Source organism: Arachis ipaensis, chromosome B10, assembly GCF_000816755.2.
Source record: "Arachis ipaensis cultivar K30076 chromosome B10, Araip1.1, whole genome shotgun sequence".
Classification (NCBI taxonomy): Eukaryota; Viridiplantae; Streptophyta; class Magnoliopsida; order Fabales; family Fabaceae; genus Arachis; species Arachis ipaensis.
In genome coordinates, this window is record NC_029794.2 from 5,937,184 (window position 1) to 5,952,577 (window position 15,394).

The 15,394-nt window shown below is 36.8% G+C and overlaps 1 protein-coding gene across 4 annotated transcripts in view; it reads left to right on the plus strand.

The window, feature by feature from the left end:
* LOC107621506 (receptor-like serine/threonine-protein kinase SD1-8) overlaps window positions 1-15,039 on the plus strand; it is a 31,984-nt gene extending 16,945 nt beyond the window's left edge. Inside the window, exons 2-7 of one of the 4 annotated variants that reach the window (XM_021114336.1) lie at window positions 12,990-13,118; window positions 13,503-13,627; window positions 13,713-13,923; window positions 14,047-14,284; window positions 14,374-14,524; window positions 14,637-15,038. In XM_021114336.1, the coding sequence (XP_020969995.1) occupies window positions 12,990-13,118; window positions 13,503-13,627; window positions 13,713-13,923; window positions 14,047-14,284; window positions 14,374-14,524; window positions 14,637-14,942 (1,160 nt within the window). In that variant the 3' untranslated portion in view covers window positions 14,943-15,038. Of the gene's footprint in view, window positions 1-12,989; window positions 13,119-13,502; window positions 13,628-13,712; window positions 14,285-14,373; window positions 14,525-14,636 lie in introns of all 4 variants that reach the window. The other 3 variants (XR_002356493.1, XM_021114333.1, XM_021114335.1) reach the window with 3 other exon arrangements.

Below are 15,394 nucleotides of genomic sequence, written 5' to 3' on the forward strand. Positions count from 1 at the left end.
GGAGAGTTAGAAAGTTGGAAAGCATGAAAGATATGAATTAGATTTAGCATTTCCTTATGACAGTTGCCTGTTTATGGATTAGCAAGAACATAGGGTGAATATTTGGAGAATGGAAGTTTAGGATGCTTAGTGAGTTTTTATTACAATGCATTGTATTTATTTGGCACTTTTACTGTACTGGGAACCATGGGTCGGGAGTTCTCATTCCGTATATATCTCTTGTTTTTCAGATACAGGTCCAGGTGCTCAGAAGTGAGCTGTGGTTCATCTGAGAGATGGCGAAGATCTTTATATGCTATACTTTATATTTTGCTTAGAATTTCTCCACCTTTATTTTGAAATGCCTATATTATGTATTAAACTATTTTGAACTTTCCTATAGAGGCTCTTATGTTTAATTTGGGAGAGATTAGGAGATACTATTGGCAACTACTTCTATACTGTACTCTAGCCGGCCTAAACTTCGCGGGTCGTAGCTAGTGGCTATTTACTTATGTTATATATCTATATACTGTCCTTCTCTTATTCTCCATAATGCCTTTATTTGTACACCATTTTCGACTTCACGCTTTATCTTTTAGTTGTCGATGCGTGAGTGACACAACTTCGCGATTTTATTTTACTCAATTTCAGGCTTCTCGTTTAATACTTCCTTTCAATTTTACTTATAATTATGTAATAAAAATCCACCTTGAGGGTCGTACCACCGTAATATCATTGACTTATGACTCGAGTATAAGGATTTGAATATTAGGGTGTTACATTATGGTATCAGACCAGTTCGTCCTCGTGAGCCTGAGGGATGGAACTGCTTATGCTTCAATGCATACTCTAAGTCTGTGCCTGTGCTAGTTAGGGTATCTGACTGATACGTCTAGCATGAAGTTCATGAGTGTACCTTTGGTAAATTGAAGCACTTAACTTGAGATATTGAGACTGATCAACTTGATATCTATTGTTTGGTATGTATAGGAACCAGATGGCGCCTCGTGGACGCGGTCGAGGTCGTGAGAGAGATTGTACTAGTACTCAGGAACCGGAAACCAACCCTAATAACCTGGTAAACTTTATTGCGGTGTTGGAGAACATGGCTGCTGCTATGCAGGCCACTGCAGAGGCTCTTGGGCAATAGATAAACAATAATGGCAATGGCAGAAGTGGAACTCAGGGTCCGATGACATTGGCAACCTTCTTAAAGGTTAATCCACCTAAGTTCAAGGAAACCACCAATCCGACTGAAGCTGATACCTGGTTTCAGGCTATGGAGCGAGCACTGCAAGCGCAGTTGGTACCTGAAGAGCAGTGTGTTGAATTTTCTACCTATCTGCTCACTGGGGAAGCATCACATTGGTGGCATGGAGCCCGACGTCTCCTGCAGCAAGGGAATGACCCTATAACCTGGGATGCCTTCCAGGTGGAATTTTATAAGAAGTACTTTCCGAATTCTGTCAGGACGGCCAAGAAACTTGAGTTACTGCAGCTGAAGCAGGGTGCTATGTCCGTATTTGAGTATACAGACAAATTTGAGGAGCTATTCAGGTTTTCCCACATGTGTCAGGGAGCTCTGGGAGACTTCGAGGAATGGAAGTGCATTAAGTATGAAGAAGGGCTTCGGAGCAATATCTTAAGTTCAGTGGGACCAATGGAGATCAAAACTGTAACAGCCTAGACCACCTGCTAGCACGATATTGTCTGCTTTGTCACACAAGGCCTCACGGTTTTGCCTTTGACGATAGGGATGATAGTCGAAGCCCCCCACACTCACTCGTCAAAATGCGTCATGCTAGGGAGAGGTATCCACACCCTTATAAGGCATGTTTCGTTCCCCTCTCCAACCGATGTGGGACCTTACACACTCACTCGTCAAAATGCGTCATGCTAGGGAGAGGTATCCACACCCTTATAAGGCATGCTTCGTTCCCCTCTCCAACTGATGTGGGATCTTACAATCCACCCCCCTAAGGGAGCCCAGCGCCCTCGCTGGCACATCAATTCGGGTTCTGGCTCTGATACCATCTGTAATAGCCCAAACCACCCGCTAGCACGATATTGTCCGCTTTGGCACACAAGGCCTCACGGTTTTTTCTTTGACGATAGGGATGATAGCCGAAGCCCCCCACACTCACTTATCAAAATACGTCATGCTAGGGAGAGGTATCCACACCCTTATAAGGCATGCTTCGTTCCCCTCTCCAACCGATGTGGGACCTTACAAAAACTTTCTCAGAGTTGGTGAATAAGAGTAGGGTTGCTGAAGAGTGTGTAAAAAGGGTGGCTGCAGAGAGAGGAAGTCATAGAGGACCTTTTCAATAGAACAGAGGGAGGGACTTTGCTCCAAGAGGTCAAGATTTTAAGAGAGCAGGTTATAATCCACAGTCCCAGCAAGCCCAAGATAATTTCCGAAGGAACAACAACAACAATCATCAAGGGAGGAGGTATGAAAAGCAACTTCAGAATGAAATGACTTGTAGGCGGTGTGGAAGATATCATCCGAAAACTCCGTGTCGAGCTGGAGGAGCTGGACACATGCCTTGGAACTGTCTTGAGAAGGCCACTCATAATGCTACTAAGGCCCAATAGCCAGGTCGTGTGTTCACCATGACGACAGAGGATACCACTAGATCCGATGGTTCGGGAGGAAGTAAGTGAAAGATCGGTAACAATGTGTTAAAAGTACGATTAAGTTGGTATTCGATTTTGACTATCATAGATAGAAATCTAGTGTATATCGGTCATGCTAAGTTGTAGTTTAGTACTTGAGAAAATAAGTGATAGGATTAGTACTAGACGAGAAATCAGAGTAGCGTAGCGGAAGTTATGGAAGTATTAAAATAGAATAGTTGCCAATGGGAGCTGGAGAGGGTGATTAGAAATATTTTAGGTTTGAATACCTGAAAGGTTTAGTAAGCTAATGCCAATAGTAATTCGCAAGTAGTTAAGTTTAATTGTGGCTCTGGGGTTAGATTGATTCTAAAATAGCTGTATAAATGACTGGAGGTGTAATTGAATTCGTGCTTAAATCTTGATGGATAAATTATTAGACTTTGGATGATGGAGTTGGAAGACAGTGAATTGAAGCATTGAGGCTGTATTGAGGATAATTTGAGGGAAACGGTGAAGGGTGGTGAGTTTCGGTTTTAGGGGATGTCTTATGAAGGGTAAGATGAACATAACATCTGATTAGTTATTGAGAGAGCTTATGTGAAGATTTGATATGAAATTTTTTAGGGCAAAAATTTCTGCTAGGGGGGTAGAATGTAAAACCCGGTCAAACCGTAATTAATTAAATAATAAATTAAATAGGAGCGAATATGGTTATAAAAATTAGCAATCGGAATTTGATAATTTAAATATGATATTTGGACTCAGTGGATTTTTCTGAGTCAGAAAACATAGTTTTCTGCGTAAAAACACGCACTGGAATTTTGACCGGCAGTATCGGCTGAGATCTGTCTGGTACTGCAGCTGAGAAAATTGATTATAAGTAAACAAGGTTAAGAAATTAGGATTTATAATTAGGGAAGGTAGAAATATTTAAAATGCGATTTAAAACTCTAATCTTAAAGGTTTTGGCCCAAAGTTGGGCCAACAAACTAAACTAAGTGAGCCGGGCCTAAGTGGGCCCAAGACCCAACATATATAAACATTAGTTATGAGTATTTTAGCTCATTTTACCCTAAAGAAAGGGTGTGGGGCGGATAGAGAGAAGAGAAGAAGAAAACATAGCTTTCCAAACTTCAAATCACCATAACTTTCTCTCCGGAACTCCGATTGACAAGCCGTTTGCGATTACGCGTCGCTCTTCTCATCCTCTATAATTCTATCTAAGTTTTGTGGTGTGTATTCTACTGTCCTCTTCCCAGTTTTCGTTTTTTCCTTTAAATTTGAATTTGGTTTGGGTTTTGAGGAAATCTTGTGAATTTGGTTGTTTAGGGGTGCTCTAGTATGAGCCATTGGTGATATTTATCACAAAATACAGTAGGTTAAGGTGAGAAACCCTCCAACCCTTGTGATTTATCATTTTCATGAACCCTAGGTTAATGTATATATGTGAAATTGGTTATGTTAGAGTATTGGTTGATTTTGGTGTACAATTGGAAGGTTGGTGTTGCTTGTGTAGCTTTGGTGAGGCTTAGAGCTAAGGTTGGTGGAGACTTCCAAAGAAGAGGCTCAATTATTTTGGCTACAAGAGGTACGGTTTAAGTTTTATTTAAGTACCATGTGGTGTGATGAGAATTCCTAGGCTAGATGCCCCTAGGATTAAGTTTGGATTGTGTGAATGGTTGGTACTAATATGCATAGTTGATATGTAATGTAAATTAATGATTGGGTTGAGAATTGTGTGAATTTGTATGTTTGGTGTGTTGAGGATTTGATGAGTTGGATAATGAATATTGGTTTGTTGAATATGCATTTAAATTACGAATTTGGGCCAAAGGCCGTGAATCTTGGGCCGGAAGCCGGAAAGAGGTAAGGAAGGTAAGTTGATGTGTATATTGTGTGATGACATAAGAGATTGGATAGATTTTAGATATTGAATGTGTGAATAATTGGTTTGATTATTGAATAATAAGGTTTGAGGAATTGAGGTGTGGAATTTGATAGTTTTGGGTGAAATTGTATAGATAAGGTAGGTTTGGTTTTGGTTGAGTGTAATTATGTAAATGTGGTGAGGTTGTGGTCATTTGGATGAGTGAAAATGAACTTGGCTTGTGAACATTGGAAAAATGGGTGATTTCTATTTTTGGGTAAAAACTGATTTTTGACCAACTTCGGCCATCCGTAACTCGGCCCTCGGAGTTTTGAATTCTTCAAAATTGGATTTTTATGAAAGTTTATTAACGATTTTTCCAACGCTTCAGAAATGGTTGAAAAAGAAATTTTGTAGAAGAAGTTATGTGTGCACCTGGCCGACGCGTACACGTCGCTGTATTGATGCAAGTGCCCAGTAGAAAATCCAGAGAGTTGCGCTGGTACTGTGTTGGGTTTATGCAAGGAGCACAAAACGCACCAACGCGTACGTGTGACGCGCACGCATTGCACTACCTTTCTGCTTTCCATGCGTGTACATGTACGACGCTCATGCGTCACTTCCTTTTCCGCTCTCCACGCGTGCGCATGGGCAACGCGCACGCGTGACCCTATTTTCAGCAAAAGATGATTTTGAGTTTTTAAAGCCGAATTTCAGACTTTTAAGCATCTATGCCCACCCTTTAAATCTTAAAGCCTTATAGTAGGCCTAGAAATGAGAAGGGATTAGGAAGGGTGGTAGGTTGAGGGTGAAGAAAAGGGAGAGTAATGATGAATTATGATTAATGATGACTGTATGAGTTGCTAAGGGTGATGATGGAGCTGTGGGGTATGTCGAGAGCCAAAAGGCTGTATTTAATAATGATTATTGGCTAGTTATGGGTTATGTTATGAACCAGAAGGCTATGATAAATATTGATTTATGGATGGAAATAAAAATATGGCTTTGAATGATTGTTTTATCTTGAGCTCTCTTTCTCGAAAGTGCGACCCCAGAGAGATGAAGGAAGGTGATGATCCCCTTCCTTGTTCCTCTTGTTATTGTAAAATCGCCCCCAGCGAGATGGTGGGAGATTAGGATCCCCTCCTTGGTTCCTCCTGGGCATATGAGAACGTACCTCCTGGGTAGATGCAAGGGTTGTGGTTGCGCCCCACTTGCTCCAGGTTGGTTAGTGTAGAGGCTCCCCGGGTAGATACAAGGGTTGTGGTTTCGCCCCACTTGCTCCGGGATGTGGTGAGATATACCTGCCTGGGTAGATGCAGTGGCATTGATTCCACTTGCTCTGGGTTTGGTTTGCAACTCCTGGGGTAGATGCAGTGGTTAGGCCCCACTTGCTCCCAGTCGAGGTTGATTTGAGATTTGTGAAATTATCTGAGTTTCGGATTTTCTTGGGTAGATGCAGTGGGTCAGCTCCACTTGCTCTAGGTTGTGATCCGAGATTCTGTTGACCCTATGTCGTAAGTGTGGCCGGACACTGTGAAAGTTCTGGATGAGCTCGCCCCCATGGATAAACACCAGTGTGGGTGTTGTGTGATTATGATTATGATTGTGAATAACTCGAGTTGGGGATGCACGACAGAGGGACAGTCCAATAGTTAGCTACCAGGACTTGTCGAGTTGGATTTATAACCGACAGATGAGACTCATCAGCCATAGGGCAGGCATACATCATTTGCATATGTTTGCATTGTTTGGGTTTGCCTATGTGTTTTGCATTGCTATATCATATATGCTATGTTACCTGATTATATGCTACTTATTCTACTTGTACTTTAATTGTGTATTACTTGCCTGTATTGCTTGTGTTTGTACAATTGGGAGATCCCTCATGCTGGTGTCGGTGGACGCTGAGGGTTGTTCTTGATGAGATGAGTTGATGATGTAATTGAATAATGATGATTATTATTGAATGAGGTAATTGAGTTCCCTGGGTAGATGTAATGAAGTGATTTCACTTGCTCCAGGTAAAGAATGAGATAATTTGATCTCCTTGGGTAGACGCAGTGAAGTGATTTCACTTGCTCCAGGTGAGGATATGAGGTAACGATATAGAATTGCTGAGACAAAATAACTGGTGATGGTTTGTCTTATGATTCTGATTCTGATCTATTCGAGAGTTAGAAAGTTGGGAAGCATAAAAGATATGAATTAGATTTAGCATTCCCTTATGACAGTTTCATGTTTATGGATTAGCGAGAACATATGGTGAATATTTGGAGAAAGGAAGTTTAGGATGCTTAGTGAGTTTTTATTGCAATGCATTGTATTTATTTGGCACTTTTACCGTACTGGAAACCCATGGTTCGGGAGTTCTCATTCCGTATATATCTCTTGTTTTTCAGATACAGGTCCAGGTGCTCAGAAGTGAGCTGTGGTTCATCTGAGAGATGGCGAAAATCTTTATATGCTCTTCTTTATATTTTGCTTAGAATCTCTCCACCTTTATTTTGAAATGCCTATATTATGTATTGAACTCTTTTGAACTTGCCTATGGAGGCTCTTATGTTTAATTTGGGAGATATTAGGAGATACTGTTGTCAACTACTTTCATACTGTACCCTAGCCAGCCTAAACTTCGCAGGTCGCGACTAGTGGCTATTTACTTATGTTATATATCTATATACTGTCCTTCTCTTATTCTCCTTAATGCCTTTATTTGTTTACCGTTTTCAACTTCAAGCTTTATCTTTTAGTTGTCGATGCGTGAGTGACACGACTTTGCAATTTTATTTTACTCAATTTCGGGCTTCTCGTTTAATACTTCCTTTCAAATTTACTTATAATTATGTAATAAAAATCCACCTTGAGGTTTGTACCACCGTAATATCATTGACTTATGACTCGAGCATAAGGATTTGAATATTAGAGTGTTACACTTACAGATGATTCCAAATTAGTATTAGAAACTTCTTCTGCCATTCGAATAATCTTGCCGCTTCTAAGTTGCATGCACTAATTCATTTCAAAACACTTTTTGACACACGTAATTTTAAAACTGTCCCACCGGGCGTGCCAATTTGTTTTATCAATTTTTAGCAAATCGAAAGTGGTTCGATATCTAGTGGTCTAGGAGCGAAACATACTCCTCTTGTGAGTACCAGTTTTCAAAAGTGCATCAAAAGGGTCTTTCGATCAGACAAAACAATAAAAGAAAATCTGAAAGATAAATAAAGTAGATTTCAAAATAAATTGACTGAAATTGAAATATGTTGCATTAAATTTAAATAAATCGGTAAAATGCCTTCAATAAGGTGGAAGGGTTTTTGAAATCGAAAACAAAGTGCTGAAACTTAAAGGAAAACAGGAAAAGTAAATGTTGCTTGAAAAGTAAATTTGCATGAAAATAAAAGTTACAAAAGATTTAAATGAAAAATAAAAATAGTGTAAGGAACCCTATAGAAAAGTAAGCTCTTAGCAGACTCAAGAATTCACTGCAGATATGAGTGCGCGAGAGTATTTTCTGATAAAAGATTCCAACCCTTGTTTCTTCGATCTTTCACCAATTTATAGAAATCTTCCACCAATCATATTTGAATGTAACTCCCACGTATATTAATTCTTGAATAACTATTCCCGCTCTCTTTGCGCAACATGGGTAACTACCAACAATTAGCTTTAAATGTTCATTTCCTTCGATTAGTTTATCGATTAACTTCTACCTCTTCCTCTCGACAAATCCTTTTCGATAAGGATCACTTTTATTTGAAAGAGTTCTTATTATACTTCGACCTTGGTGTCTTTGAAATTAAATTTTTTCTGATCAACAAATACATATAATAGTATTCGTTGCATTTTTGTCTGACAAAAACAAAAAGAGAAAGAATATCAGTCCATGACTAAGATCTAGTATTATAACAAGTATAATAACCTGTGCCATGTACGTGATAAGATTGAAATTATAATTTTAAGTTATTTTTTTAAAATTAATTTCAATTATAATAATTTAATTAATAAAAAATTAACACATTATATATTGTTTATTTTTTCTTAATCTAGTATTAAGTGTATCAACTCTAAAATAGTTATTAATCAGTTTTAGTAATCTACTTTTTTCAATAAATCAGACATATATACTCAATGTCACTATAAATAACTTAGTAATAATACTTAGACCCACCAACAAATTTTTATATATTGTTTTACTGTCATGTAAGGACATATCAAAATCAGCTCAAAATGAACAACCAATTATTAGAGAATTCTAATGCACAAATTTCTCCAATAAACAATAAATAATTTAAACCCACTAAAAAATAACTCAACACTCTCTTTTAATGCCTGCAAAACATATACTTGAAATAATATTATATCAATATTAGTATACAAAATTATATGATTAAAGTAATTTTAAAATAGTTTATCAAGAGAATAAAATAATAAAGATTTTTATGATAATTTTAATATTCTCAAGTTATAAATGTAAAATAAGAATGTATTATCCATTAGCACCTAGAATTTGTCAATATTTTTAATTGATAGTAATACATATTAATAATTGATGAAGAGAATTAGAAATTATCTTTTCATTATAAGTTCTCAAAAACTTCTCTATATACCACATTCATTGTGTAGTTATTGATGTGTGAGCGTCTTTTCTCTATTTTTTTTATTATTTTAGATATGAATTTATTGAGTTTTTATTGAGATTTTAGTATTTGTAACCTGTTTGGATGCTACTTTGAGTTATTCTATTATTTTGATTATTTCAGGTGAAGTTTGGATCGGTTTGACAGAGTCTGTGCAGAAGAAAAGAGAAGAATTTCAATTCTGTTGAGCTGGCGCTAAGCGTCGCATGCGGCATTTAGCGTCCAAGTACTTTGGATTGTGTGCAGTCATTCTATTAAGCTGGCGTTAAATGCGGACCTGGGCGTTTAGCGCCAGATACCTCGTAATGTGTGCGAGCTCTCTGCCTCATAGAGCGTTGAATGCTGAACCTAGAATTTAATGCCAGGAAGTCAGAAACAAATTGGAGCTTACTGCCCCTGGGGTGCTAAACGTCGATTCTGACGTTTAGCACCAAACACGCGGATCAACCTCACTCAAAGAAGCATCTTTAGTTAGATTTGGCTTTTAATTATTATATTTTGGTTATTTTTATTTACAAAAAAAATCTTTTAGATCTAGAATTTATTATTTTATTTTAGTTTCAAATCAAATTAGGTTAGATATAAAAGGAAAAAGATTCCGTCCTTCGGGCCCTCTTCTCTCCCAAGCACCTCATTATAGTTTTTACACACTCTTGGAACCCTAGTTTTCTCTCTGAGTCATGAGCAACTAAACCTCCCTTGTTAAGGTTAGAAGCTCTATTTATTCTATGGATTAATACTATTGCCACTCTATTTTGATTAATGTATTGATTCTAATTTCAAGAATTCGCATTCGTTCTTCATCTTAGGATTAAGGTATATTGGAAGATAACCATTTTTCTACTTGAGTTTCTTAATGTGTACACGGGGATCTCCGAACCCTTCATATGCCTTAAGCGCTGTGGTTAGAATGAAATTGTTCAGCATCTGAAAACTGACAATCTTCTCTGAGAAGGGATTGTCTTTTGTCAGCCTTTCTTTAGGTTGAGTGACTTCTTGGGAACCCAAGTCCAAAGTTTGCGTCCCGTTCGAGGTTGCGCTCTTAGGATCCTCTACGTTTGACTTTCCGTTGTGAGATGCTTCTAGGAGATCAGCGATTCTCCTAACCTCGGCCAAGAGGGTAGTATTCATAGCTACTAGCTCCTCGTTTGTGGGAGGAGGAGTTGCGGATATAACCTCTTCAGCCATGATCCTGCAAAGAAATAATTAAAGCGAGATATATGTGGGGTTAGATTTAAATGATTTCGACCCCACGGTGGGCGCCAAATATTCTGTCAAGGATACTCTTCTCCAAGGTGTTTGGTCGGCTTGTCTCTTGGAAACTCGGTGTCTCAGCCTAGGAGCGAAGCACCCTTGCGAACTTGAACCCGAGCGTGGTACCTGCAAAAATGACTTCGACGCTCAAGTCAGTGATTGATCTTTTTAACGAAGACGAGTATAAAATCGTTGATAGAGTTGTTTTGTGTTTTGTTACATACGTTGTTCCGCTTATCATTGATTCTATTTGATTTATAGCCTTTTGTGTTTGAACTATTCGTTGGTCCGTTAGTCGTGAATGGCTAGGGCCGAGATTCTCAGGGAGAAGTTGGTCTGTGGGTTATGGACGACTAGGGTCGAGAATCTCTGAGGGAAGTGGGTTACGATGATAAGTTTAATTTAATTTGAATTTCCTTTTATCTAATCAAAATATAACCCTTTTTTTTTAAATATAAGGGATATGATACAAGTATAATTATGTATTATTTATTAAATACTCACTTTTATTAATTTGGAAAAAAACTCAATTTTAATATATTAAATAGATAGATAGAATAGGATAATGAATTGCTTGCTTGCCTATTTGACTTTGATTCATGATTTGGTGATACATAAAGTACGCCAATCAATTTTAATATCCACACATGTTCTAACCTGAATAACGCCATATATTGAGGAGATTAAAATTCTCATATAATATTATTATGACTGCGCCTTGTGTATCTAGAATTTATTAAATTGTGTTTTTGTGTCTTTTGTTAATGTTTTTGTGTGTTTTCTATTAGAACACAAAAATTGATCTTTTATTTTTAATTATTTTTTAGATTATTTATTTATTTATTTTATAAAAAATAAAATATTCGCTAATTAAATGAGTTTTACATCCGACTTAAAAGAACTAAAGATCAAACTAATAAAAAAAAAGAAATCAGAGTCTCCTCATTATTACCTATTTTATTGTGAACTCCCCTAATTACAACACGGATAACCCTATAATCATACAATAATTATAATGAGTAGATAATAATTAACTTTTAAATTATAATTTAAATAGCATAATTTTTTTATACTCATCTAAGATGTTGCAGATTTTGAGTCTTCCTATTTTTAATTTAAAAAAAATTAGCTTTTGAATTATGGAAAACGCTGACTCTTGATTCAAAAGTCAACACAGATATATGATGTAAAGGAATTGGTTCAAAAGTCAACACAGATATATGATGTAAAGGAATATATAAAACAGGCAAATGAATGCAGGTCAGCTTGTTCTGCTTCCTTGATGAACAATTCCATCAAGAAATTAACGAATTAGTCAACAACATTATCTTCTTCTATACTATCCTCCAAACGATCACGACAACAAACAAACCAAACCTTCGTGCTGGGCTTCTTCAGAGGTTCCAACACCAACTATTACCTCGGAATATGGTACAACAACATCAATCCTCAAACAATTGTTTGGGTTGCAAACAGAGACAACCCTGTTGACAACTCTACCGGCTATCTCAAGATCGGAGAAAACGGAAACTTTGTCCTCCTCAATTCATCCGGGAACCCCGCATGGTCCTCCAACCAAACCAGCGCCAAGAATCCAGTTCTCCAGCTACTCGATACCGGTAACCTTGTTCTCAAAGATTCAGAGCAGAGCAATAACTACCTATGGCAGAGCTTCGATTACCCAACAGATACCTTGCTACCTGGGATGAAATTGGGTTGGAACTTTGACACAGGAGTTGAGAAGCACTTAACATCGTGGAAGGTCAAAGGTGAAGACCCTTCTTCCGGTGACTACACTTACAAGCTAGATTACCGCGGTTTACCTGAGATTTTTCTGAGGAGAAACCAGACTATCATATACCGAACTGGTCCTTGGAATGGTGAGAGATTTAGCGGGGTTCCAAACATGAACGCCGATACTCATTCCATTGTGTTCAGCTTCTCCGATGACGCGCACGGCGTGTTCTACTCTTTCTCCATCTGGAACGCTTCTTTGTTATCGAGGCTAACGGTGACCTCAGATTCAGACGGAGAACTTCAACGGCGGACGTGGATAGCGAGCAGCGAAACTTGGAACAATTTCTGGTACGCACCGGCGGATCAATGCGACCATTACAGGGAGTGTGGTCCGTACGGAGTGTGTGACAATAATGCATCGCCGCTTTGCACATGTATGAAAGGGTTCAGTCCTAAGAACCCTCAGGCTTGGAATCTGAGAGATGGATCTGATGGGTGTGTGAGGAAAACGGGTTTGAATTGTTCGACTGACAAGTTCTTGCATCTTGAGCACATGAAGCTGCCGGAGACAAGCAGCGTGTTTATGAATAAGAGTATGACACTTGATGAATGTGGGAGTTTGTGTAAGAGGAATTGTTCATGCACTGCATATGCAAACATTGATATCAGAAATGGAGGAAGTGGCTGTGTCATGTGGCTTGGCCAACTCATTGACATGAGAGTCTACGGTACGGATGGCCAAGATGTCTATGTCAGATTGGCAGCTACTGATATAGGTACTGTCTAATTGATTAAGTGGTTGAACATTTTTCTATGATGATGATATTGCAGGTTCCTTAATTGATTAAGTAGTTCTTTCTGATGAATTTAGTGACACACAGGATCTACTAGCTCCAACAAGAATCACAGAGCAGTTCTGGCTATTGGCATCACACTTAGTGCACTTGTTTTAGTTTTGGGATTGGTTTCTATTTGTTACTTAAGGAAGAAGAGACAACAAAGTTCTAGAGGTAATGTATAATAAACTTCCCCATATGTCTCTTTATATATGGTACTCTAGTGTATATGGTTTTTGTGCTGCATAAATAAATAATTGGTGGATACTACAATGAAGATCTTATAATTGTCTTCATGTGAATATATTTCTTTTTGACCATTGGATGATGGATTGAATGGTTAGATTTTGATATTTATAAAAGTGTTATTTTTGTTTAAAGTGTGGCTAAATAAATAAACCACACTTTTAACCAAAGCATCTTCATGAGAAGATATTTTTGCCATCTTCATTGTAGTATCCACCTAAATAATTTACCTTGGTTATTATCAATAGTCGCTATTCCAGGTTTTGTCCACAGAAGTTATGATTGGTTAATGAATGAGATTGTGTCTTCTAGGTGACGAAAGGAACATGGATGATCTGAAATTGCCAATGTTTGATTTTGATACCCTAATGATGGCTACAAATAATTTCTCTGAAGATAATAAACTTGGAGAAGGAGGCTTCGGTAGTGTTTATAAGGTAAGTTGTTTTAATACTTTAAACACCGCACAACTATCATAACATACTTATATATACTAACAGATTGTGCCTATGACAATATCAGGGTAGATTGATTGAAGGTCAAGAAATTGCTGTAAAAAGGTTATCAGAAAATTCTGGACAAGGAATTAATGAATTTAAAAATGAAATCAGATTAATTGCCAAACTCCAACATCGAAATCTAGTCCGATTACTTGGTTGCTGCATTGAGAAGAATGAGAAGATGGTGGTCTATGAATATATGGAAAATAGGGGACTTGATTCCATTTTGTTTGGTAAGCATTGTTTCTCTCAATATCTTGTATGTTTATGCATTAATTTTTTTAATTATCATATATACTTACTTTGCTTGTTAAACTTAATTAGTCTATACGTATTAATAATAACTGATGTTACAGACAAATCAAAAAATCTCTTGCTTAATTGGGAGAGGCGCTATAATATTATATATGGAATAGCTAGAGGACTTCTTTATTTGCATCAAGATTCAAGATTTCGAATTATTCATAGAGATCTCAAGATAAGCAATATATTACTAGATATTGAAATGAATCCAAAGATATCAGACTTTGGAATGGCTAGAGTTTTTGACAAAGATCAAATACAAGAAAAAACAGTAAGAGTTGTTGGAACATAGTAAGTATACTATGTTAATTTTTTTGAACGTTTTTTTAAATTCGATATGGTGTTTTTAATTTTAACTTAGGCACATTTTTATTTTGTAGTGGTTATATGTCTCCTGAATATATTATGGATGGAAACTTTTCAATAAAATCTGATGTTTATAGCTTTGGAGTTATGGTATTGGAAATTATAACTGGAAAGAAAAATAGAAGATTTTCCAATGATAACGACGAATTCAATTTTCTGGAAAATGTAAGTGAAAAAATTTCTTCCTTTATTTGAGTATTTCTTATTAAATAAAAATAAACATTCTAGCTCATATATTCCAATTATTATTAGTTTATTACATTGTATGTTCTTGTAGGTTTGGAGACGTTGGCATGAAGGAACTATATTGACATTGGTTGATTCATCCATGGGCAATTCATATACAGAATCAGAAGTCTTAAGATGCATACATGTTGGTCTCTTATGTGTTCAAGAATGTGCAGAAGATAGACCAACAATGTCTTCAGTGATTTTAATGTTAAGTAGTGAAGCTGCATTAATGCCACGTCCAAACAATCCTGGATTTTTTTTAAGAAGGAATCATGCAGAAACATCTTCAAGAAATCAAGATAAAACAGAGAGTGTAAATTTAGTTACTGTCACATTACTAAATGCTAGGTAGTGAAAGAAATTTAAATTCATACAATATATTTTTGTATTCTTAAAAGAATGATTTTTTTTTAATTCCTTTTTTTCTTTTTTATAATTGTGGCTGCTTCTAAATCTACTTTGATATTATTTTGATGTAATATGCATGAGATGAATTCATTGATAGGAAAAAAAAAATTGAATATTTTCCTTAGTTCAAATTATATGCATGTCATCCACACATTTTAACAAATATTTATTGCAAGCTTCCTTGTTTTTTTTCACTGCAATATAGTTGTGTGATTGTGTTTATTGTCTAACAGTTGCAGACTTTATGAATTAAATAGAAACTAATATTTATTTCATCAAAAATTGTATAAATACCATATTCTTTTAAAATGTTACATTTAAAGGCCTGATAGTATAAGGAGGCAACCTAGTAACTATGAACATTCAAGCAAATTTATCTTTTTGCTTTTTTTTTTT